This window comes from Acomys russatus, chromosome 9, assembly GCF_903995435.1.
Source record: "Acomys russatus chromosome 9, mAcoRus1.1, whole genome shotgun sequence".
NCBI classification, from domain to species: domain Eukaryota; kingdom Metazoa; phylum Chordata; class Mammalia; order Rodentia; family Muridae; genus Acomys; species Acomys russatus.
The window spans coordinates 37933368-37957119 of NC_067145.1; the positions used below are offsets into that span (position 1 = coordinate 37933368).

The 23752-nt window shown below is 40.6% G+C and overlaps 1 protein-coding gene across 1 annotated transcript in view; it reads right to left on the minus strand.

The window, feature by feature from the left end:
* Nucleotides 1-23752, minus strand: part of Rab18 (RAB18, member RAS oncogene family) — a 33554-nt gene that overhangs the window by 4439 nt on the left and 5363 nt on the right. Inside the window, exons 2-6 of the mRNA XM_051151164.1 lie at nucleotides 22900-22955; nucleotides 7517-7578; nucleotides 2353-2425; nucleotides 881-999; nucleotides 548-614 (exon numbers count right to left, since the gene is read on the minus strand). Of these exons, the coding sequence (XP_051007121.1) occupies nucleotides 548-614; nucleotides 881-999; nucleotides 2353-2425; nucleotides 7517-7578; nucleotides 22900-22955 (377 nt within the window). The remainder of the gene's footprint in view (nucleotides 1-547; nucleotides 615-880; nucleotides 1000-2352; nucleotides 2426-7516; nucleotides 7579-22899; nucleotides 22956-23752) is intronic.

The following is a 23752-nucleotide window of genomic DNA, read 5'->3' on the forward strand; positions in this document are numbered from 1 at the left end:
ATTTAAGAAACTTTTAGTCCTATGACAGCACAGATTCAAGTACAGGCTATTCTTCTAGAGAGGGGGTTGAGAAATTTCTGCAAAGATGTAGAGAATAAGTATTTTTGGCTTCATGGGCTGTACGGCTTGATAGGAACTACCAAGCCTTTATGTAGCACAAAAGCAGCCAAAGGCAGTAAGTAAATTAATAAGTATACCCGTACTTAATATATGGGGGGAGTAGTCCACATTTTGTTTTGCCAACCTTGTGCCTCAAATATTAATATGCATAGAAACCATACAAAGAAATCACTAAAAATCAGGTTCAATTCAAAAACTTGGGACGGGGCCTGCGATGAAGCATTTCTACCAGTACCAACTCCCAGGGGGTGCTGATGCCTGTGGATAGTGGGAACAACAGAGAAGGGTTTTATCCTACAGTCAGATTTTATACCCATAAGACAATGATGGCCTGCATATATTTTATAGTTCCTTAAGGAAATAATTCAACAAAACCACTATTTAAAAAGTCTTCCTTAAGATTGGAAAGATTCACTGACACACTTACCTATAAACAACATAGAATGCTTGCGTGCAAATTTCAGGCCTTCGTTTCTATCAACTTCACGATTTTCCTAAAAGACAAAAGCAGGGACTTTTAAAAGCCGCCATCGGCATGTGTGGCAGGCATGACTGTACTCCCAACTACTTAGAGGGCCAAAGGATTTTAATTTGGGGACCAGCCTGAGCAAGTTAGCAAGAAAAAAATAAAAGTCTGGGATGTAGCTCCATGGTAGAGCATGTGTTTAACATGCAGGAAGTGCTGGGTTCAAGTCTCTTTTCTCCTCCTCTCCCCTCCCCTCCCCAAACAGCTACCCAAATGTCAGGTGCCTGCTTTTACCTTATCAATTTTATTTCCAACTAGCATGTTTACTATGTCATTTCTTGTACAGTATGTCTCCAATTCATTTAACCAATTATCCAGTTTAACAAACGTGTCTCTTCTTGTGACATCATAAACTGAAATAAAAACAAAGCCACTAATTTAAAAGTCACACAAAATAAAAGCAATGATTTATTTTTGATATTCACTAAAAGCTAACATTAGGATATAAGCGAGTCTGTTTTTTGTTAGCCCTTTACTGCTGACTAGTGAGTACTTACATTTAAATCATTAACACATAGTGACAGAAAGGAAATTATGCCTTGTGTAGCAACTGACAATCAGTTACAACAAAACTGCAGCTTGAAAAGAAGAGGTCTATCTCATCACAAAATGTCTTAATCTAAATCTTAATAAGATTTACATGACTTCAAACATCTATTAACCTCTTATTTTTATATCAAGGATCAGAATTTTCAACTTTAAAAAATATAGGTGCAGTTACTGTGCTGGCTAGTTTTATGTCAATGTGATACAAGCTAAATTATCTGAAAGGAGGAAACCTCAATTAAGAAAATGCCTCCATAAGATCAGGCTTCAGGCAAGCCTTTAGGACATTTTCTTAGATAGAGATGGGTGGGTGTGGGGCCCAGCCCAGCCCATTGCGGGTGGTGCCATCCCTGGGCTGGTGGTCCTGGTTCTGTAAGAAAGGAGGCCGAGGAAGCCATGGGAAACAAGTCAGGAAGTAACACTCCTCCATGACCTCTGCATCAGTTCTAGCTCCTCCTCCAGGTTCCTGGTCTCGCTGAGTTCCCATCCTGGCTTCCTTCAGTGATGGACTATGATGTGGAAGTGTGAGCCAAATAAATCCTTTCCTCCCCTTGCTTTTGGTCATAGTGTTTCTTTACAGCAACAGAAATCCTAACTATAAGAGAATTTGAATGAAAGTGACCCTGTGTGGCTCCTCTGCCATTACTTTCTCTCTTGTCATCTTGCATCAATCACAAAGAGCTTGGTGTTCAAACTGTTGCTACTCTTAAAAAAATCACACAGCCAAATGGAGCATGACTATGAACCTTCCACACGTTTTAAATTTTGATTGATTATGAATCCTTAGTGGTAGTGCTACTTTTTAACAAAACAGGTTCCATTTAGTAACAAATACTCTGTTTACAGACAGAAGCTTAATTTATTGATAAATGAAGACTAGTATTAGTAATGCTCTAGAACAGATGTGGGTTAATTTTCAATTTCAACATGGTTTTTAAAACAAAGGTAACAGTCTTCTTTGTAAATTTACATACAAGGGGTTGAAAGAAGTTAAGATTAATGTTTGCTAATATCAAATAAAGTCTATAACTTAAAAGTACATATATATAAACTCACACACATAAAAAAGTAGCCCTAAAGAAAATTGAAATACTAGTCTTCCTAGATTAGAAAGTCCAGTGGCTAGTATTTTGAACAGTATACTAAAGTGAAATACTTACCTAATATAACTCCCTGTGCACCTCTGTAATAGCTGGGAGTTAATGTTCTGAACCTTTCTTGACCAGCTGTGTCCTGAAAATGACAACCAATTATTATTAAGTAAAAGCACAGCAAAATATACAGCACATCTCCAGTGCTATTGAACATATTTAAGCAAGTCAAATAAGACTATTAAAAACACTTGAAACTTAAACACAATGTATGTTTAGTAGTAAGTGTTACATTACTGGGCCATGCCTACAAAACACAAGTGGAGGTTTCCAGACTTAAGATTTTTATCACAGATGAAACACATTTCTTTGAAAGTCAGAATTCTTAACTTCAGCTACACAATCAAATGTTCTGGGAACACTTATGTTTAATCTCTGACGGTTCTGACTGAATTGATGTAGGTTAGGGTTAGGAAAGAAATCTTCCTAGGTTATTCTGATGAAGAAATGAAGCTGAGGACCACTGATTTCTGAAGAGAAATGGAGGAGAATCCAGGAGGGGTTACTGGGAGGAGTGGAGGGAGGGAAACCTGTGGTCAGGATTATGAGAGAAGAATAACAAACAAATGACAGTCTTCCTCGGCTACTGTGCTGAGGAGGTGAGGCTGAGGACCACTGACTTAAAGAGAGACACAGGAGCAGCTTATTTCACAGAAGGGAGTTTAAAGTTATACATTTAAAAATGCTATATAAAAGAAAACATTACAGTGGGGGAGAGGAAAAAGGGAAGAAGAAGAAAGAAGGGAAGGAGGAAGAGGGGAGGAGGAAGGGAATAATTTCATCTCCTTCCAGGCAAGAGTCCTTCCTAGTCTTCTTTCCAGCACCCCTTGGTTCTATTTCAAGGTATCTAGGATCTTACAGAGCTGCATTTGGCAAACTGCTATTTCAGCCTATTATAATCTGCATTATTATAAAAGGCTTTCTAAATAAAGCTTTAAAACAGTCAGGGCCATCCATCCATCTACATATCATTATATGGCCCAGTTTAGGGTGGGCTACATATCCACTATCTGGCCCACTGATGGAAGGTAACCTGGATGACAGTACAGACACACATCAAACCTCATCTCAGCTGCAGGATCGCTGTGCAAACGTAAGTTTTGCTATGGGGCAAGCACAAGCTCCTGCATACATAAAAAGTGTCCGTAAACTCTAAAAAGTTTGTAAGATTGGAGAGGAAACTTCAAACAGCAACACGAGATGACAGCAATATGGGGTCTCTTTGTCTGGACAAAGAAAAGAATGCTGTAAGACAGAGAGTGTCTGAGGAAATGCATAGTCTCACAAGAAACATATTTAAGAGACTGAAAATCACTTCCAGCATACAGAGGTTTGAACATAAGCCATTCTTTCAGAACTAAATGTACCATGCTTGCTCACAAATTCACAGCAGCAAGGACACTAACCCTAGTTCTGCTACATTTGTTTAGATGAAAATGTGACACAGTTAAACTTTCTGAACAAAAATTGTAGTAGAAACCCAATTTCTCTCTTCAAATTCCTCAGGCTTCCGAGTTTCTTGCAAAACCTCCCTCTTGCTTACAACCACTCAATTTGCATACATGCTTCATCAAATAGACTTACTTCTAAAGCAGATTGTGACTGATAATAATAGAGGTGACTTTTAGTAATCATGACACAACTATGACGACCGATCAAGACTCAGATTTGTAAAAGAGGTCAACTAGGAACCATAATACAACTTAAGTGTGTAATCCTACCACCACAAAGAATGTAGTGATTTCAATCCACTCATACACAAAGCAACCAAATACAGTTTTTCTTGCCATGTTGGGCTTATGATTTTTAATTACACATACAACCTATTTCCTTGAGAGCCATCAAAAAATATATATCATCAAGTGGTCACAGACTTAAATCTGCATATCTATTTAAGATAATCCAATTCAGAAAAATGACAGAGGCTAGACAGACGGTTCAGCAGGTAAGAGCACGTGCTGCTCCTGCAGAGGACCAGGGGTCTGTTCCTAGCATCCATGTGTCAATCACAATAGTCTGTAACTCCAATTTCAGAGGAATCTAATGCACTTTATGGCCCCCAGAGGATCCAACTATGCACCTGGTACACAGAAATATATGCAGGCAACCACTCATACACATAAAAGTTATACTGTAAAAAGACAAGTTATTTGAGAAACATAGTCTAGTAATTTACTTACACACAAAGAAACAACAAGTTAGCAGCATTCAATATCTACAATACTGGGATTCTTAGAATTCCACCATGGGAAGCATTTAAATACTCCAGTTATTTTGTTTTTTGTTGTTGTTTTTCCCTTGTTTTTGTCTTTGTTTTGAAAGAGCAAAGGGAAACAGAAGAAAAACCTACTGATAGCAAAACTATTGCACAATTTAAAAAGTTTCACAAGACCAGCTGTGAAACAGAAATTGTTAATAAATTAATTTCTAGACTTAGCACTTAAAAAACAGCCTTCAGGCTAGATGCCTGCATTTATCCCAGGGTCCCAGGGTAGCAAGAGAGAACAGATGCAGGTCCTGACCTACACGCATGCATGCTGTGGCACTTGTGTGCCTTCATTTACACACACACACACACACACCATGTAATTTTGACTATTTGTATGTGAAAATTTAACTGAGATCTTAAAGCCTTGGCACTTTAAAATTCATTTACATAAATTTTTGGTATAATAATTTTGGGGGTAAAATCCAAAATCCTGCACCTTAGCATTAGACTTTATAATAACTGTGTACTAAATAGTCAGACATTAAACTTTTGCTGTGATGGTTTTATTTTCTATTGGGCAAGGCAGAAATTAGAGATTATTAAAGATAGATATGGAGTAAGCCCAAGAGCTAAGAAAGTCCTACAAAAGCTAAATAACAGAATTCAAAGCATCCAAGTAGGGCAAGTATGTGGAAGGAAGAAGAGCACAAGCTCCCAGAGGCTCCGTGGTCATGGTGAGTGTGCACTTTGGAGGCAATGGGGCAGGGCTACCCAGCTAACAAGGAAAGGAGCTCACTCACTGTATTTCTATAAACAAGTTTCAGCAAGGTTAGGGTAAACTATGGACTTAGACGTTTCTTATCCTGTCTGGAAGCTCATCTCCCCCAGACGTGACTGATGCTCAGATGCTGTAAGAAAACAAATGACTGCATCAAATAAATACTAACAAGGTTCTGGCAAACTGCTTAAAAACAAAAAATAGGCTCTTTATCTGGCAAAATGGCATATGTGCATATGTATAATAGCCTTAGCATTTTTATAAATGTGTTTATTAATAATAACACAGTAATTAAAGATAAACTTTTTCTCCACTGATTTCCTATTATATTAATCACCAGTATTATGTTATGGTTACAGGGAAACCAATGTTTCAAAACTATAGATAAGCCTATAGGAAAGATGTTTCTTCAACAGTATCATTAGCCTTTTAATGAAGCATGAAGTAGAAAATAAATGTACACAATACAGGAGGTAAACTTTAAACCCCTTCCCAGATCTAGCCAATGGTCAGAATATTCTCCACAGTTGAGTGGAGAGTGTGATACGACTTTCTCATGTACTCTGGTGCCTCACTTTTGACCATGTCCCCTGGAGGGGGAGACCTGGTGGCACTCAGAGGAAGGACAGCAAGTAGCCAAGAAGAGACTTGATACCCTATGAGAATATATAGGGGGACGTAATCCCCCTCAGGAACAGTCATGGGGGAGGGGAATAATGGGAAAAGGGGGGGGGGGAGGAATGGGAGGATACAAGGGATGAGATAAACATTGAGATGTAACAAGAATAAATTAATAAAAAAAAAAAAAAAAAGACTTGCATCAAAAAAAAAAAAAAAAAAAAAAAGAAAATAAATGTACAACAAAATAAAAAGAGCCCTCCAATACAGAAAAATCTCCTTGCAGCCAAGGGCCAGAGCCGACGCCAGTGTTCGCCTCACAAAGCAGTAAGTAACAAGGGAAGAGTTAGCAATCCTACCATGAAAACATGGAATGCCACGGCTTAATTCAGAAGCAAGGATGTGTGAATTATTCAATATTTTATGATGTCAACACAGCAATTTTCAGAATGTTTGCTGTTAAACATTGCTGTTCTTATTGATATTAAATATATGTGGGGGAGGGGCAAGTAGACAAACAGTTCAGAACCCCTCAGGAAGATGAGTTACATCACACAGAGCACAGCTGCTGCTCAGTCAGTTCCTGTCATCTGAGACAGCAGTTCTCTTTTAAACACTATAGTGGGGGGGAGGGGGGGCATGCTTCACAACAACAACCTTCCTGACACTCTACAGGAAATTTTAAAACTCTGTTCTATTTTGAGTTTTTCTGAAGGCATTATACATTTCAAAAAAAAAAAAAAAAAAAATTGAGGCCTCTACCCAATTACAGTTATCACTGTTGTGCACCCTTTCAGTAGTATCAAATCTCCCAAGAAAAAGTATTTAGTACAAATTGCCCATTCACCTCTAAACACTAAATAAACTCAGTTTCTTCTTTGTTACAAAGTATTAGCTGGGGAGACTACCTCACAACTGTCTCTAACTCCAGTCCCATGGGTTTAGCACCTTCTTCCTCTAGTCCCAGGCTCATACATTGTACATAGACATGTAGGCAACACACCTATAAATGTAAATTAAAAATAAAATACAATAAATAAAATATGTTAGTAGGCTAGAGTGATGGCTCAGCTATTAAAAGTACTAAGCAGCTTCTGGTGGGTGAAATGAAAATGGCCCCCACAGGCTCATAAGGAGTGGCACTATTAGAAGGTGTGGCCTTGTTGTGTCACTAGGGGTGAGCTTTGAGGATTCAGATGCTCAAGCCAGGCCTAGCGTGTCTCTCTCTTCCTGCTGTCTGTTGATCCAGATGTAGACTCTCAGCTCTTTCTCCAGCACCATGTCTGCCTGGATGCTGCCATGCTTCCTGTCATGATGACAGCAGACTAAACCTCTAAAACTAAGCCAGCCCCAATTAAACGCGTTCCTTTCTAAGAGTTGCTGTGGCTATAGCATCTCTTCACAGCAATAAAACCCTAACTAAGATACAGCTCTTCCAGAGGACCTGAGTTGGGCTCCCATAGGTGGCAACTCATAACTTTCTATAACTCATGTATAGCATGGTATACAGACATACATACACATAAGATAAAAATAAATTTTAAAAAGTACATTTTAAAAATTCTTACCCATATTGCAAGTTTAGCCTTATTTCCATCCACTGAAATAGTTTTCACCTTAAAGTCAACACCTTGAAGAAATGAGAATGTTGGTAAGTCATCAGTAAAATATGATTTTTACATTCATTATTAAAAAAAAAAAACAGAAAAAAAAGGCAAAATATTTTATTAAATGCCTAAATTCTACAAATTCTAGACCCGAGGGCTGAAGGTATCCAACAGAACAGCTCAGGATTGGTGGTGTAAGTGAGAAGAAGAGCTTTAGGGTTGAAGACACCTAACTGTGCCTCTGAAAAGGGAAACTCAAAATCAGTTCCGATGATGGTAGTGCATACTGAAAATCAGAACCTACAACTGAGTAGTAATCCAAAAGAGTGGGCCTGATTGTGGGTCATGGCTGCTTGCAAGGGAGTGCTGTTTACTCATGACAAGGAACTCTCCAGCAATATGGCTGCCTGACACCCCAACACCAAGTGGGCAACATTCTACGAGGCCCTGCTGCAAGAGGAAGACTACAGACAGCCAGCAGCTGCTGAGGGAGGAAGAACTGGCTTACTGCAGAGACAAAGCCTCTGACAGGCCCCAATCCTACCTGTCAGCCCTAAGCATATGTGCATACAGGAAACACGGACTGAACTCAGGAGACTGTGTGAGTATGTAGCAATAATGTAAGTAGTCATGAATTCAAGAGAGGGTATGGGAGGCGCATGGGATCAGGTGGAGAGGAAAAGGTAGAAATTACGTAAATACAACATACTTGTGCATCGAATTATCAAAAACTTAAAGTTAATTTAAAAAAAGATGCTATCTACCACGCTTAACTACTAATGCAGATCTTACCTCTAAGTAACCAGTAAATATGTGAAAGGGCCACCAACTCCTTGTCTTATGAACTCTACTTTTTTCCCTATGGAATGATCCCTTGCAATTGTATTTTTTTTTAATGTGTATAAAAACACTTATGCCAACCCTTCTACCAGTCTTCATAAGAGAAAAGATCTTTGGCTTAAAGTTCTCTGAAAAGCTGCTATGAATATTAAATAAAAAAGCCAGGGAAGAACACAAAACACTCCTTTCCAGCAAAGGGATCTGACATGTGCCATCTGTCCCATGTAAACAGTGACTGCCTACATTTAAAAAAGAGCATCAGAAATAATGTGCAGGCTACTCCACTGGCCAGAGGGAAACATTAGCTCAAGATGAGATCCTACGAGCTTGTCACAATAAATTCAGAACAGAGACAACTAAGACAAAAAGCACCCTCATGTACTAAATGCCTTCTTTTTATGTTTTTGTTGTTGTTTGAGACACGGTTTCTCTATGTAGCCTTGGCTGTCCTAGAACTCATTCTGTAGACTAGACTTGCCTCAAACTCAGAGATCCACCTGTCTCTGCTTCCCAAGTATTGGTATTAAAGATGTGAGACATTGGGAGGATCCGAGATGGCAGGGCTGAACAGACACCGTGTCTGATCAGCAGAACAGCACTGATTACACAGCTACCTAACGACCAAACTGAAAACTACAAAACACCAGTGCTGGTGATCTCCAGGTGAGAGGGGTCCACACTGTGTGGAGCACAGGTGGGTCTAGCCTCGGGCCACCCCTACTAATCCACAGCAAGGTCCCTGGGTCCCTGCAGGCACAGGTACAGGCTCCAAGGACTAGCCACATGCTTGGCAGGGTGCACAGCATCTGAGCTCTACATCTCAGACAGAGATGGGGGCTACAAAAACCACCAGCATCTGGGTCTTCTAGCCCAGAGGGAAGCCCACAGTCTGGAACACAAGTGGATCTAATCTTGGGTCACATGGCCAATCCACAGAAAATTATCTGGTCCACGCAGGCAAGGGCATGGGCTCCAAAGACTAGCCACATGCCTGGTGGGCACACAGCACATGCACCTGTGGGCCTCAAAACACCAGTGTCTGAGTCTTCCTGCTCAGAGGAGACAACACGGTGTGGAACACAGGTAGATCGGATCTCAGGTCACACAGCTGGTCCATGGAAAGTCCCAAGATCTGATCTCAGGTCATCCACTTGATACACCTGAAGATTCCCTGGTCCCTGCAGGTGAGGGGTCTCAACCTATAGCCACTCGGCAGACGTCTTGCAATCCCTAAGAGACCACAGATGCCAGTCCAGAATACTATATCTAGCAAAACGTTCAATAACCACAGATGTAGAAAACAAGATATTTCATGACAAACACAAAATTAAATGGTACCTATTCACAAAGCCAAAGCTACAGAAGACACTAGAAGAAAACTCCAACCAAAGGAGGCTAACTACACACTGGAAAACTTCACTTTAGCAAAACAAAAATTAAACAAGCACAAAAATTTGCTACCACAACCAACATAAAATTAAAAGAACCTAACAGTCACTGGTCATTAATCTCTCTCAATAGCAATGGTCTCAACTGTCCAATAAAGAGACACAGACTAACAGAACGGATGCATAAACAAGACCCAACATTCTGCTGTATTCAAGAAACACACCTCAGCTACAAAGATAGACATCACCTGAGAGTAAAGGGCTGGAAAGAGGTCTTCCAAGCAAATGGACACAAGAAGCAAGCTGGAGTAGCCATTCTAATATCTAATAAAATGGACTTTCAACCAAAATTAATCAAAAGAGATGAGGAAGGGCACTTCACACTCAGCAAAGGAAAACTCAACCAAGATGATATCACAATTCTAAACATCTATGCCCTAAATACAAGGGCACCCACATTTGTAAAAGAAACATTACACATCAATGATATTAATTGTGACCAAGTAGGCTTCATCCCAGGCATGCAGGGGTTCTCCAATATATGGAATCCATCATTGTAATCCACCATATAAACCAACTGAAAGAAAAAAAATCCATAACTATCTCTGCAGATGCAGAGAAATCATTTGACAAAATCCAATGTCCATTCATATTTAAAGACTTAGAGAGATCAGGGATACAAAGCACATAAATAAACATAATAAAGGCTATATACAGCAAGTCAATAGCCAACATCAAACTAAATGGAGAGAAACTAAAAGAAATTCCACTAAAATCAGGGACTAGACAAGGCTGTACACTCTCTCCATATCTCTTCAATACTTGAAGTTTTCCCTAGAGCAGTAAGACAACAAAATGAAATCAAGGAGATCCACATAGGAAATGAGGAAGTCAAAGCATCACCTTCGCAGATGACATGATAGTGTACATAAGTGACACCCCCCGCCAAAAAAATCCACCAGAGAACTCTTACAGCAAAGAGGCTAGATAAAACATTAATTTAAAAAAAAAAAATCAGTAGTCCTCCTGTAAGTAAATGACAAACAGGCTGAGAAAGAAATTAGGAAGGAAAACTACATCCTTCATGATAGCCACAAATAATATAAAGTATCTTGGTGTAACTCTAACCAAACAAGTGAAAGAATTAAGAAAGAAACTGAAGAAGATATAGAAGATGGAAAGATCCCTCATGCTCGTGGATTATAAGGATCAACATAGTAAAAATGGCCATCTTATCAAAAAGCAATCTACAGATTCAATGCAATTCCTACCAAAATCTCTACACAGTTGTTTTACAGATCTTGAAAGATCAATTCTCAACTTCATATGGAAAACCAAGAAACTCAGAATAGCTAAAACGATCCTGTACAATAAAAGATCTTCCGGAGGACTCTCCATCCCTGATCTCAAGCTGTACTATAGGGCAACAGTAACAAAAACAGCATGGTACTGGCATAGCAATAGGCTGTTAGATTAACGGAATCGAATTGAAGACTCAGAAATAAACCCACACATCTATGGACACTTGATTTTTGACAAAGAAGCCAAATCCATATGATGGAAAAAAGAGCATCTTAAACAAATGATGCTGGTCTAACTGGATGGCCACATGTAGAAAAATGTAAATAGATCCGTATTTACCACCCTGCACAAAACTAAAGTCCAAATGGATTAAAGACCTCAAAGTAAAACCAGACACACTAAATCTGTTAGAACAATAAGTGGAGAAGAGTCTTGAACTCACTGGCACAGGAGACAACTTCCTAAAGAGAACACCAATAGCTCAGGCTCTAAGATCAACAATTAATAAATGGGACCTCATGAAACTGAAAAGCTTCTGTAAGGCAAATGACATTGTTAACAGAACAAAACGATAGCCTACAGACTGGGAGAAGATCTTTACCAACTCTACATCTGACAAAGGGCTAATATTCAAAATATATAAAGAAGTCAAGAAATTAAAAAACCATCAAACCAAATAATCCAATTAAAAAATGGGGTACAGGGCTGGAGAGATGGCTCAGAGGTTAAGAGCACTTGCTGCTCTTCCAGAGGTCTTGAGTTTAATTCCCAGCAACTACATGGTGCCTCATAACCATTTACAATGGGATCAGGTGTCCTCTTGTGGTGTGCAGGCATACATACAGGTTGAACATTATATATGTAATATGTAATAAATAAAAAAATCTTTTTTTTTAAATGGGGTACAGAGCTAACCAGAGAATTCTCAACAAGGAACATCAATTGACCAAGAAACACTTAAAGAAATGCTCAAAATCACTAGTCATCAGGGAAATGCAAATCAAAAGTACTCTGAGATTCCATCTTACACCTACCAGAATGGCTAAGATCAAAAATTCATGTGACACCACATGCTGGCAAGGATGTGGAGAAAAGGGAAAACACCTCCATTGCTGGTGGAAGTGCAAACTTGTACAACCATTTTGGAAATCAATCTGATGCTTGCTCAGAAAATTGTGCACAGTGCTACCGCAAGACGCAGCCATACCACTCCTGGGCATATACTTGAAAGATGCTCCACCATACAACAAGGACATCTGCTTAACTTTACTCATAGCAGCTTTAGTCATAATAGCCAAAATTTGGAAACAACCTAGATGTCCCTCAACCAAAAATGGATAAAGAAACTGTGGTACATTTACATAATGGAATACTACTCAACAATTAAAAAATAAGGAAATCTTGAAATTTTCAGGTCAATGGATGGAACTAGAAAAGACCATCCTATATGAGGTAACCCAGACCCAGAAAGACAGGCATGTTAGCCCAACATAGATATCTTCTGAGAGATTCAACCCAGTGGGGAATCGGGACAGATGCTGGGACTCGCTACTGGACTCTGGGTTGTGTGCTGAGAATGGTACGGGAGAATGAGGGGGAGATGTAAGGACATGGAGGGCTCAGGAGCCCCACAAGGAGACCATCAAGGCCGGCAGATCTGGACCCAGGGGGCCTGCACACACTGTTGCACCAACTAAGGACAATGCACACAGTGAATCTAGACCCCCTGTTCAGATATAGCCAATGGACAGCTCATTCTCCAAGATTGTGGGCAAAGAGTAGGGACCTCCTCGGACATGAACTCTGGTGCCTCCCCCCCAACCCCCAATTTGATCACTTCCCCTTGGTGGGGAGGCCCATTGGGCATACAGAAGAAGAAGCAGGCTATCTGGATGAGACTTGATAGGGTGTGATCATATGGTGTGGGAGGAGGTCCCCTTCTATCAGAGGTCTAGGGGAGGGGAATAGGGTGGAAGAGGAAGGGAGGGTGGAAATGGGAAGGTACAAGTGAGGGGATAACAATCAGCATGTAATCTGAATAAATTAAAATAAATTTAAATAAAAAATATAACCATGAAATAATGAAAGTTATAAACTTATATAAAAAAGTTGTGAACCATCACACCCAGCATAATAAATGCATCCCGATAAGTAAAAAAGTATATCACTAATACACTAGTATATTAATAATCTTTTGAAGTTTTCTGATAATCCATTACATATTTAAATTTGGTAAAAATAAGCATTATATCTCGTCTTCCTTCATGACAAAGATCCAAAGATAAATGTATGCACATGAGTGCATGGCGTGCATGCGCTCTCTTTCACACATACACACACGCACACACCCCATCTGATGTGCTGAGTTTGAGTAATAAAACAATTGATAAAGTTATGCTTCAGAAAAGCAAGCAATAATTATGAAAGGATAGTGCTGATTAAAAACTAAGGAACAGACTTTCTCCTACCCAGTCATGCAGGAATTCTCAGGCCTCATGCTTACTGAGGAGCTATAGGCAGTCCAGTTGCTGGAGGATGTGGTGACTGGTAGTATTTCCATGCCCTAGTGTAAGCCCCACAGCCATATGGACTTAGCATGGAAACAAAATCAAGAAATAAAACCACTTACCAAAAGGAAGATCATGCTTGGTACTGGACACCTGGCCAACTTCCCGGGCCGAGAGAGGTCATGGGCTTTAGAAAATAATCTCGTGCCTGCCCTTTGCTAGGCCAGCATAAGTCCTTACTGTCAGGTCTCAAACCCAGGGCAAGTCTCACTCAGTGCCTTGGCTCCTCCCAGCACTTCTCAAGGTACCTCCGCCCTAAACCTTTCCTTCCCGGGAACTGGGCTTCCACTTCCCTTCCACCCAGCCTGATCCCTATGGAACTCAGCCATTTGTCTCCACTGCTCTCATGGTCCAGCTTAGTCTGCCAGCTATGTCCAGTCTGGACTCTTCCATCTACCTGCTTTCTCCCTATATCTACAATAAAAATCTTCTCCATACTTCAGGAGTAGTCATGTCCTCCTCTGTTTATTTCATTTTTCATTAACTTAACAGATTCTAAATCTCATCCTCATGCCCACAGATCAGTGTAGCTACCACGCATCATTAAAGAAACCTCCCTTTACAGCAGCCAGAGTACTAGAAGTCTGCTGTGATGCAGTCTCTCATAGAAATGGCTGTATGACAAGACCGGACAACAGTCACATCAATGGACAAGTCAATGTAAGAGGGAAGTTGTTGTGGGAGCCCATGCCTAGAGACACAGAACTATCAATAGGCACTAATGACTGGCTGCTGAGAGAATTAGCTTCTCGCAGAGATGAGCCCCCTTATCTGAGGTCTATCATCTTTAAACCCAGCCTTGGAGGCCAAAAAGACAAATGAAGAAGAGCCCATACAGAGATTCTGGTGGACTCTGAACTGGACAACTAGAAAATCCCTTCTGTTCTGGCTCTCCTGGTTGCCGGCCTAGGACTTATAATGCTAGTATTTTTTGCCTTTATTTTCCCCTTGCATCTCTTACCAGTCATCAGTCAAAAACTTGCTTTCCTCCCTACAACTAGCAGCTATATAAATAAAACAACTGGTGAACTTTTGAGGTCTTTTAGATAGGAACGCTAGCGGTGTACCTCAACTGCGACCGCCATTCAGCTCGAAGAAAGCATTACCTCAGTTGCCTAATGGCAGTTAGGGTTACCTCTTGAGAGGCACTGACAACAGGAGGTAGAAACTGTTTAGGCACTTTAGGGTAACAAGACCCCAAAGAAAAGCCACTGGTTTTCTTCCTTGAATAAAGGCTAAAAATGTCCTTGGTCCTGTCCTGCCTGTTCTGAGCCTCTGAGTTCGGATCTGGTTCCTAAATAACTTTAGAGCTACCTCTTCAGAGGGTGAAAATGTTAGACTGGCAGTAGAAGCCCATTTGGGGAAAACACTTTATGGTCAGTGGAATCCCTGGCCTGGGTGGAGACCTAATATTTTCACTGGGTCTGTCCTGAGGAAGGGATCAAGGGACCACTCGTGGGAAGGCAGAGTCACCTTAAGCCACTAAAGAGATAAGCAGAGTAACTGTTCCTTTAATAAGATAATATGCTTCTCCCTCCCAGAATACCTACCTCCAGCACTGTGCTCAGCTCGGGAATCTGGCCCAATTTTCTGAATTGCCAGTCAGGCATAACTTCTTTGTTTCTATCTCTTTTTAGCATGCTTTCCCGACAAGCTTCACCTTCCCTAGCCCGTGGGGCTGCCTTACACCTTCTCTAGAGTACCCCTCCCTCCCGTGGGGCTGCTTGCACCTGTGGCTGACCTGCACACTTGTTTGAGTCACAAGGAAGGCTTTTCTGACTATGTCCTCCATGAAGCTGCTGAGCTGCACAGCTTGCCTGCCCTGGGGTTTTCTTTTAAACTCTAATAAAACTGATAAAACTGTCCTTGATCTTAAAAAAAAAAAAAAAACAATAAACCAGATTAACAAAGAGAAAATTCAAATAAAAATAGGAAGGTTGTGAGTATTGCAAATGAGCAAACCTCATCTGAAGGACAGAATTGCTTGTGATTCTGGGATTCCTGGGTGTGGGCTATCTGTGGAGTAACATCACAGTGATGCTCAGCTGTAGATTTCTGTGCCCTTCAGATTTCTCATTTTTGGATCAGTGATACTAAACCTCTGCTGCTAATTTTACAGAAGGAAAATTAAATTAAAAACTGGACAACAAATTGGATAATTTAGATAAATGAACAAATTCCTAGAAACACAATTTGCTAAAATTGACTCAAAGAAATAGAAAATCTGAACAAATTAAAAACCGAGTAGAGACTCAATCTGACATCAATCAAGTTTACTTACAGAATGCAAGGAGGGCTGAATACATTAGTAAAATGAAAGGGAAAACATGATCATTTTAATTGACACAGGAAAGGCGCTGAACAAAAGTCAATATACTTTCATGAGAAAAAACACTCAGCAAACTAGAGATAGAAGAGCATTTCCTCAAAATGATAAGGGTAGTTGTGTTTGTCATTTCTGTTGCTGTGATAAAATACCTGAGATAACACCTTAAAGTGAAAAAATACTTCATCTGGCTCACAGTTCTGGCGGGTGAGTGGTTACTTAGCTTACAGTGTTAGCCACTGAAGAGACAGAACACCATACCAGCGAGCATGTAATAGAACAAGTTCTTCAGCTCACAGCAACCAGAAAGCAAAGGGGCTGAGGCAGGCAAAGGGCCCAAACAGAAGATAAACTTTTCTGGTGGCCTGCTTCCCTGCCTTCACAGGTTTCCACCATCTCCCACTAACATCAAGTTGTGAATCTATCAGTATACAGATCCACTGATTAGAGCAGAACCCTTTTGATCTAGATACCTCCCAAAAGCTGAAACCATCTCACTCACAGGACTTTCAGGGGGGCATTCTTAGATCCAAACCAAAACAGCAGACTCACAGCTACTGACATACTCAATAGTAAAGTACTGGACGTTTTTCTCCAGAGATAAAAGCACAGTGACACCAATTTTTACCACTTTCATTATACAAACTAGCAAAAAGAAAAAAAAAAAGAAAAAGAAATTACAAGAGCCACTTAGAAAGAATGTATATTATATATAAAGTGTACACACACACACACACACACACACACATATACACACATCTAAGTAAGAGATTTGGATATATAATATACCCAAATATATTTGTTAAATAAAATTGTGGACAGCACTATAATATCTGCAATAAAACCCTGAAGAATACACACACTGTTAAAAACTAATTCCATAAAGGAATGGCATCAAGGGATATCACCAACACATAGACAATCCTCACCAACAGGAAAACATTTGCAAATCATGTATCTGGTAAGAGATAATAAAACCAAGCACATGTCTAAGAACCTCTACAACAGAACAACAAAAATGCGTAATTCAAAAAAGAGCCACCACAATATATCAACAAACATAAATGGTCAATAAGCATATTAAAAATATGCTCAACCTCTCCTGCTCATTAGGGGCATGCTTGTTAAAAATCACAACGAACTAGAACTTCACACCTATTTCCATGACTAATTCATATTTTTTAAATGCAAAGTAGTAAGTATAGACAAAGCTGTAGAGAAACAAGAACTGTGCACAAGTGCTGTTGTGAAAAACAGATCAGCATTTCCCCCACTATTAAAAGTACAGGTATCATATGGATAAAGGCAGCAGGACTATACCTAAGTTGAGACCCAAGAGAAGTGACAGCAGAGACTCAAGCATATACTTGGACAACACAGTCATTAGTGGTACCATCGACAACTGCCGAAATGTAGAAGCAACTCAAATCTTCATCAGTGGATCAACCGATCAATAAAATATGGTACTCATAGTCAATGAAACAATATTTGAATGTAAGAACAGAATTGGGTACTGGCTCATGCCACAACGTGGATTGGCCTTGAAAACATTCGGTAAGTGAAATAAGTCCAATACACAATTCACAATACACAATGCACAATTCCACTTGCATAAGACACCCAGAGTAGGCAAACTTCACAGAGACAGAAAGTAGAATAAAGGTCACCAAGAGCTGCAGGGAAGGTGCAGTAAAGTTGTTTAAATGATCTGGAAATCAACAGTGTTATAACAGTGAATGATGAGTGAAATATATGTGTAAAAATGGTTGAAATGGTATGATTTGTGTTCTGCGTGCTTCATCACAGGATAAATAATACAAACACTGCCCTCTATAACCACAAAAAAGCCAGTAAATGGTTGACCCAGAGAGTCCAGCTGGAGGAAGGACCTACTAAGGAAACTCAGTCTGCAGTGAAGTCTAGCCAGGAACATCTCTGAGGCCCCTGACTTCAACTAAATTGGCTCTAAACAGAAATCCTACAGGAAACTGAAGTGGACTCTCCCTTCCTAAGTCCTACATTACACTGACCTCAACATCAGAAAAAGACGAATTAAAGAAAACTATGACCAATGTCTTTCACAAACTCAAATGGAAATCCTAAAAAGAAACAAAACAAAACAAAAAACACAAATGTACTTAATGAATTTAAAAGTATGTGAAAAACAACAAAAAGCAAGAACCACCTGATTCATCTGAGAACGGGGAAGAAATAAAGCAATGGACCCTTTGCTATGTGAAACTAAAGACCTGCTCAGCAGAGAGAATAGAAAGCCATGCACTTCTGAGGAACTGTCTCTATAGTCCTGATAGAAGAGCCTTTCTTCACCTGATAAAGGGTATCTACGAAACACATACAATTAACATCATACATAAGTCAGGGATGTTCTCCCTTACTGTCAGTTTATGAGTTAAGGACATAACCCTCCCCACCTCTACTCAGTATGTGTAGAGTACTGCAAATGTTTATCCAGGACAGTCAGATAAATTAAGATCACAGATTGTAAAAGAAGAATATAAAAACCTAAAAGAAAAACCAAAGTCCTCTTAGAATTTACAAGTGTCACCATGCTTCTTAGTTAGGGTTACTCTTGCCATGACAAAACTAAGCAAAAGAACTTGGAGAGAAAATGATTCATTTCACTCACAGTTCCATCTTCAAGAGCAGTGAAGGCAGGAACCTGGAAGGAGGCAGAAGCTAATGCAGAAGCCGAGGAGTGCCATTTGCCAGCTTGCTCCCCAGTGCTTGCTCATCCATCCATCCTTCCTTCCCTCCTATATTTCTTTCCCTTTTTTCATTATTTATTTACTTTAAATTCCAATCAGAGCTTCTTTCCCCTCCTCTCTCCCAGTCCTTCCCACTCACCTCTCCTTATGCCCCCCCCCCTTTCTCCTCAAAGAAGGGGAGGCCTCCCATGGGTAGTATATCAAATTGTAGTAGCACTTGGCACACCTTCTTCTAGTGTGGTTACACAAGGCTGTCCAGTTAGGGGGAAGGGATTCAAAGACAGCCAACAGAGTCATCTGAGGACCAAGCTGTACATCTTATACACACTATATATGTGTAGGGGGCATAGGTCTATCCCATGCATGCTCTCTGGTTAGTGGTTCAGTCTCTGTGAGTCCCTAGGGGACCAGGTTAATGGATCCTGTAGGTTTTCTTGTGGTGCTCTTGACCTCTCTGGCTGTTTCAACCCTTCTTCCCTCACTTCCATGAGATTCCCCAAGCTCCGCCTAATGTTTGCCTGTGGGTCTCTGTATCTGTTTTCATCAGCTGCTGAGTGAAACCTCTCAGATGACAGCTATGCTAGCCTCCTGTCTGCAATGTTTAGCAGAATATTAATAATAGTGTCAGAGGTGGGCTCTTTCTCATGCCATAGGACTCAAGTTGGGCCAGTCATTGGTTGGCCATTCCCTCACTTTCTGCTCCCTCTTTATCCCCTGCATCTCTTATAGGTCGAAGAGATCTTGTGGGCTGAAGGCTTTGTGGTTGGGTTGGTATCTCAATCCCTCTATTAGAAGTCTTGCCTAGTTACAAGAGGTGAACATTTCATGTTCCATATCCCTAACTGCTAGGAGTCTTAGCTAGGGTCACCCTCACAGATTTCTGTTTTCTAATAGATCCTAGGACCACTGGCTGGTCCCAACCACTGTGGGCTGGTCCTTCCCACATCAATCACTAAGAAAATGACCTGTTGGCTTGTCTATAGCACACCTTATGGAGGCATTTTCTCAAATGAGGCCTCCTCTCCAATGACTCTAGCTTGTGTCAAGTTAACAGAAAACTCGCCAGCACACTACAAAAACAGGTTGGAAGGTACAACATTAATATCTGAAATATCAACAGTATTCCTTTTTATCTCTGTACCCTCCCTCAATCTACAGTACCCTTAAACTTGCAGCAATTCTTCTACCTTAGCTTCTCACATGTTAGGTTTGCGAGTGTGACTACAACTGGCTAAGAGTATTTCTACATGTAAGTAATAAAGGGAAAACAAAAATAAACTCCCACCATTTAGAATAAAAGCCCATGGAACACCTAGGGTTAAATCTGACAAACCTGTGAAAGACCTTGTGATATGGATGAGAACTGTCCCTCATAACACCATTTGTTTAAGCACTTCAACCCCAGCCAGGGAGGTTATGGTGCTAAGGGAAGGGACTCTAGCTGGTGGTACTATCTAGTAGGTTAGGAACCTTTAGGAGGTAGAGCCCTGCTGGAGGAAGAACATCATTGGTGGTAGGCTTTAAGACCTTATGACCTCTCACTACTTCCTATTCTGTCTTCCTGGGTGCTGGTGAAATGTGAGCACCCTCTCCACCTTGCTCTCTTTTTCTTTCTTCCTCCCCTACTTCTCTCTGGCCCTTTCTCTCCCTCACCTGCCCTCCCTCTCTCTCTTTCTCCTTCCTGTTACTACTACCATGTCTTTCCCACAATTATGAACTCTATCCTTATGGAGTGATTGGCCAAAATACGGATAGATTTAATTAAAATTTAGAGGCATTTTCTGTCTGTACTGATAGAAACAAAGATGAGTGCTTCTTTAAAGAAATTTAAGTATTAAATGTAGACAGCAGGAAAGCATTTGAAAATCCATTTGACACCCACAGCTGGGATGATAAAACCACATATTAAATTCTTTCCTATCTGTTGCAGACTAAAACAAGAACATAAAACCATAAGAAGAAAAAGAACATAAACTCAATCTCAAAAGTATCTTTCCACAGGAAAGCTATAAAGGGAAAAATAAAAACATCTCAGGGAAGAAATCCAGCACTCTGTGTGACTAAAGCTACCACCAGCACCAGAACAATGCACACCATACACCTCTTGCTGTAATACTCTAAGATGCATTTGTGTGGAATTCCTACCAAAACCCAACTAACCAAACAACAACCCTACATAACCAGGACTGTACCTGGGAACACACTAGGCAGGTGTAGAGGGGCAGTCTACAGAGCAACTGGCCTGTACTCTTCAAAACTGTGAGACATGGACAGACAACCAAACACCAGTGAGGGAACCACTTCTTTTCTTTTTCTCTTTTAGTTTTTTGAGAAGGGTTTCTCTGTGTAGTCTTGGCTGTCCTGGGCTTACTTTATAGACCAGGCTGGCCTCAAACTCACAGAGATCAGCCTACCTCTGAGTCCTGAGTGCTAGTATTACAGGCCGTGAGTAAACTGTTAAAATTAAAAGAGACTGAAGAGATGAGGGCATAGTGGTTCCAGCTTATAATCCCAACAACTGGGAGGCTGAGTCAGGAGGGTACTACCAGTTTAAAGCCACCTTGGGCTATATGGTAAGTTCCAAGGCAATCTGAGCTAGTGTGAGAGTCTGTCTAAAGGGGGATGAGGGGCGCTGTGAGTAGTGCCATCTTGGGTAGGTGATTCTGGAGTATATAAGAAAGCAGGCTGACCAAGCATGAGGAGCAAGCCAGCAAGCAATACTCCTCCATGGCCTCAAAATCAGCTCCTGACTCCAAGTTCTTGCTCTGAGTTCCTGCCCCCAACTTGCCTGGATCATGACTGCAATGTGACACTATAAGGAAAATAAACTCTTTCCTCCCCAAGTTGCTTTTGGTCATGGCATTTTATCACAGCAACAGAAACCCTAACTAAAACAGAGGTGTTTGCTAGCCAGGCAGCCTAGGTAGGCTCTTTGGCTAGCTCATGGGCAGCATGAAAAAGACAATGTCTCAAAAAAACAAAAAAACAAAAACAAAAAACAAAACAAAGTGCCTGAGGAATCATGGTTGAAGTCTGACTTGCATAAGCACACATTATACAGATGTGCACATGCTCATATACAAAAGTGATAAATATTATTTAACATTTAGAGAATGTGAGTAGGCTATATAGTATTCCCTATTTTCCTTCTAAACCTGAAATTATTCCACAACAAATAAAACCAAAGCCAGTAAAATAGGAACTTCCTACTTTCACTAACAATGACATTAAGATTCTTTTTTTTTTAAAGATTTATTTTACTTATTATTATGTATGCAGTGCTCTGCCTGCATGTACACCTGCAGGCCAGAAGAGGGCGCCAGATCTCATTACAGATGGTTGTGAGCCACCATGTGGTTGCTGGGAATTGAACTCGGGACCTCTGGAAGAGCAGACGGTGCTCTTAACCTCTGAGCCATCTCTCCAGCCCGACATTAAGATTCTTTAATAGTCTCGATGACAAGTCACTTTTGGGGGCACTGGGAAAACAATTTATTCAGTAAAGTGCTTGCTGTATAAACATGAAGACACGAGTGCACATCTGCAGCCCCCATGTAAGATCTGGGCATGGTGGCTAAAGTCTGTTATCTCAGCTTTGGAAAGAAGAGAAGAGGATCCTAGGACTTGGTGGCCAGTCAGTCTAGCCAGAGCAGAGAGCTCCAGGTTCAGAGAGAGTCATTACTAAAAGACTAGGGTGGAAGGTGACAGCGGAAAACACCCAATGTGAGTGTCTTGCCTCCCGGCTTCTATACATGCACATGTGAACACACACAATGTATTTGGGTATCATTGCTCCTAGTAACTAATAACTGTTTTCAACTATGTAAGCTGAAAGTACACACTAAATACTACATCAAATGTTAAAAATATAAAATTAACAGATTTTACGGCTAGGTCCACAGTAACAGAGAGCATGTTTGTATTACCCATCACTATAATAATAGTGTCTGGCTTGCAGTAAATAGTCCAATCACTGCTATCTGCTGAAAATAAAAAACAACACACAGTATGGGAATGAGATGTGGTACAAACCACCACACCAGTAGTGCTAATGAAGTAACAAGAGACAAGGCTGTATGGGCACCAGAGCTGAGTATTACAGACAAGATCCACACTAAAAGTCCAGTACTGAGAAGAGGGGCAGGGTGAAGACAGAGTCCAAAGGCATAAAAATGTGGCATTTCTACCAGCTCACCTATTGTTGCTGCAAGCTCTGGATCGAAGGTGTCATCTGTGAACCTCAGGAGCAGGCTAAAAGAGAGTTAAAGACAGGTTAGGACCTTAACTTTATATTTCTTATCATAGGATTTTTGTTTGTTTGTTTGTTTGTTTTTTGTTTTTAATCACAAATGATTAGATACAGACAGTAAAGCTCATGTAAGTCTGCAAAGGAATTAGAGTACTGGAAAGGCAGTAACTACGTTCCCAAGACTCCCAAGACTAAAGGAATCCAGTAACAAATATATGCCCAATGCTCTCCTACACAATTCCTGAGAGCCAGCATTTGCTTTTTGTTGAAATCTGTATTGGTAACTCTTCTGAGAAAAGGACACTGCAGCATCCCACACTGATACCGCTGGCAGGGGAACAATAGTCTCCTGGGATAAAAAAGTTTTACTCTACGTTAAATAAAATGGGAAAGGTGTTAAAGCACAACAAACTGTGACAAGAAGTAAAACATAAAGGTGTGGGTGGATCAAACAGTGGAAAGAGAGGAGACGAGGGCCAGGCAAACGCTGGGTAAGGCATGGAAACCACACAGGAAACTGGAACTACAAAGGGCTTTTAAGGAACAGAATGACAAGGACTGGTCTACAGGTTGAAAAGTTAACCTCGACCAAAATGGAGGGACATCAACAGGAGGTAACTGCCACTGTTGCAGTGTGAGGGGAGAAGGACTAGAAAGGTCCCCTGTGGCTCTGTAGGTCCCAGCACTGTTTTACTCACCTTCAAGCAGAAGAGCCCTTACTAGCTCTTCAAGAATAAACTATAAGGCTTTCATCAAAACCCCACATTACAAAACTAGCTGTCTCCTGCACAGTGCACAC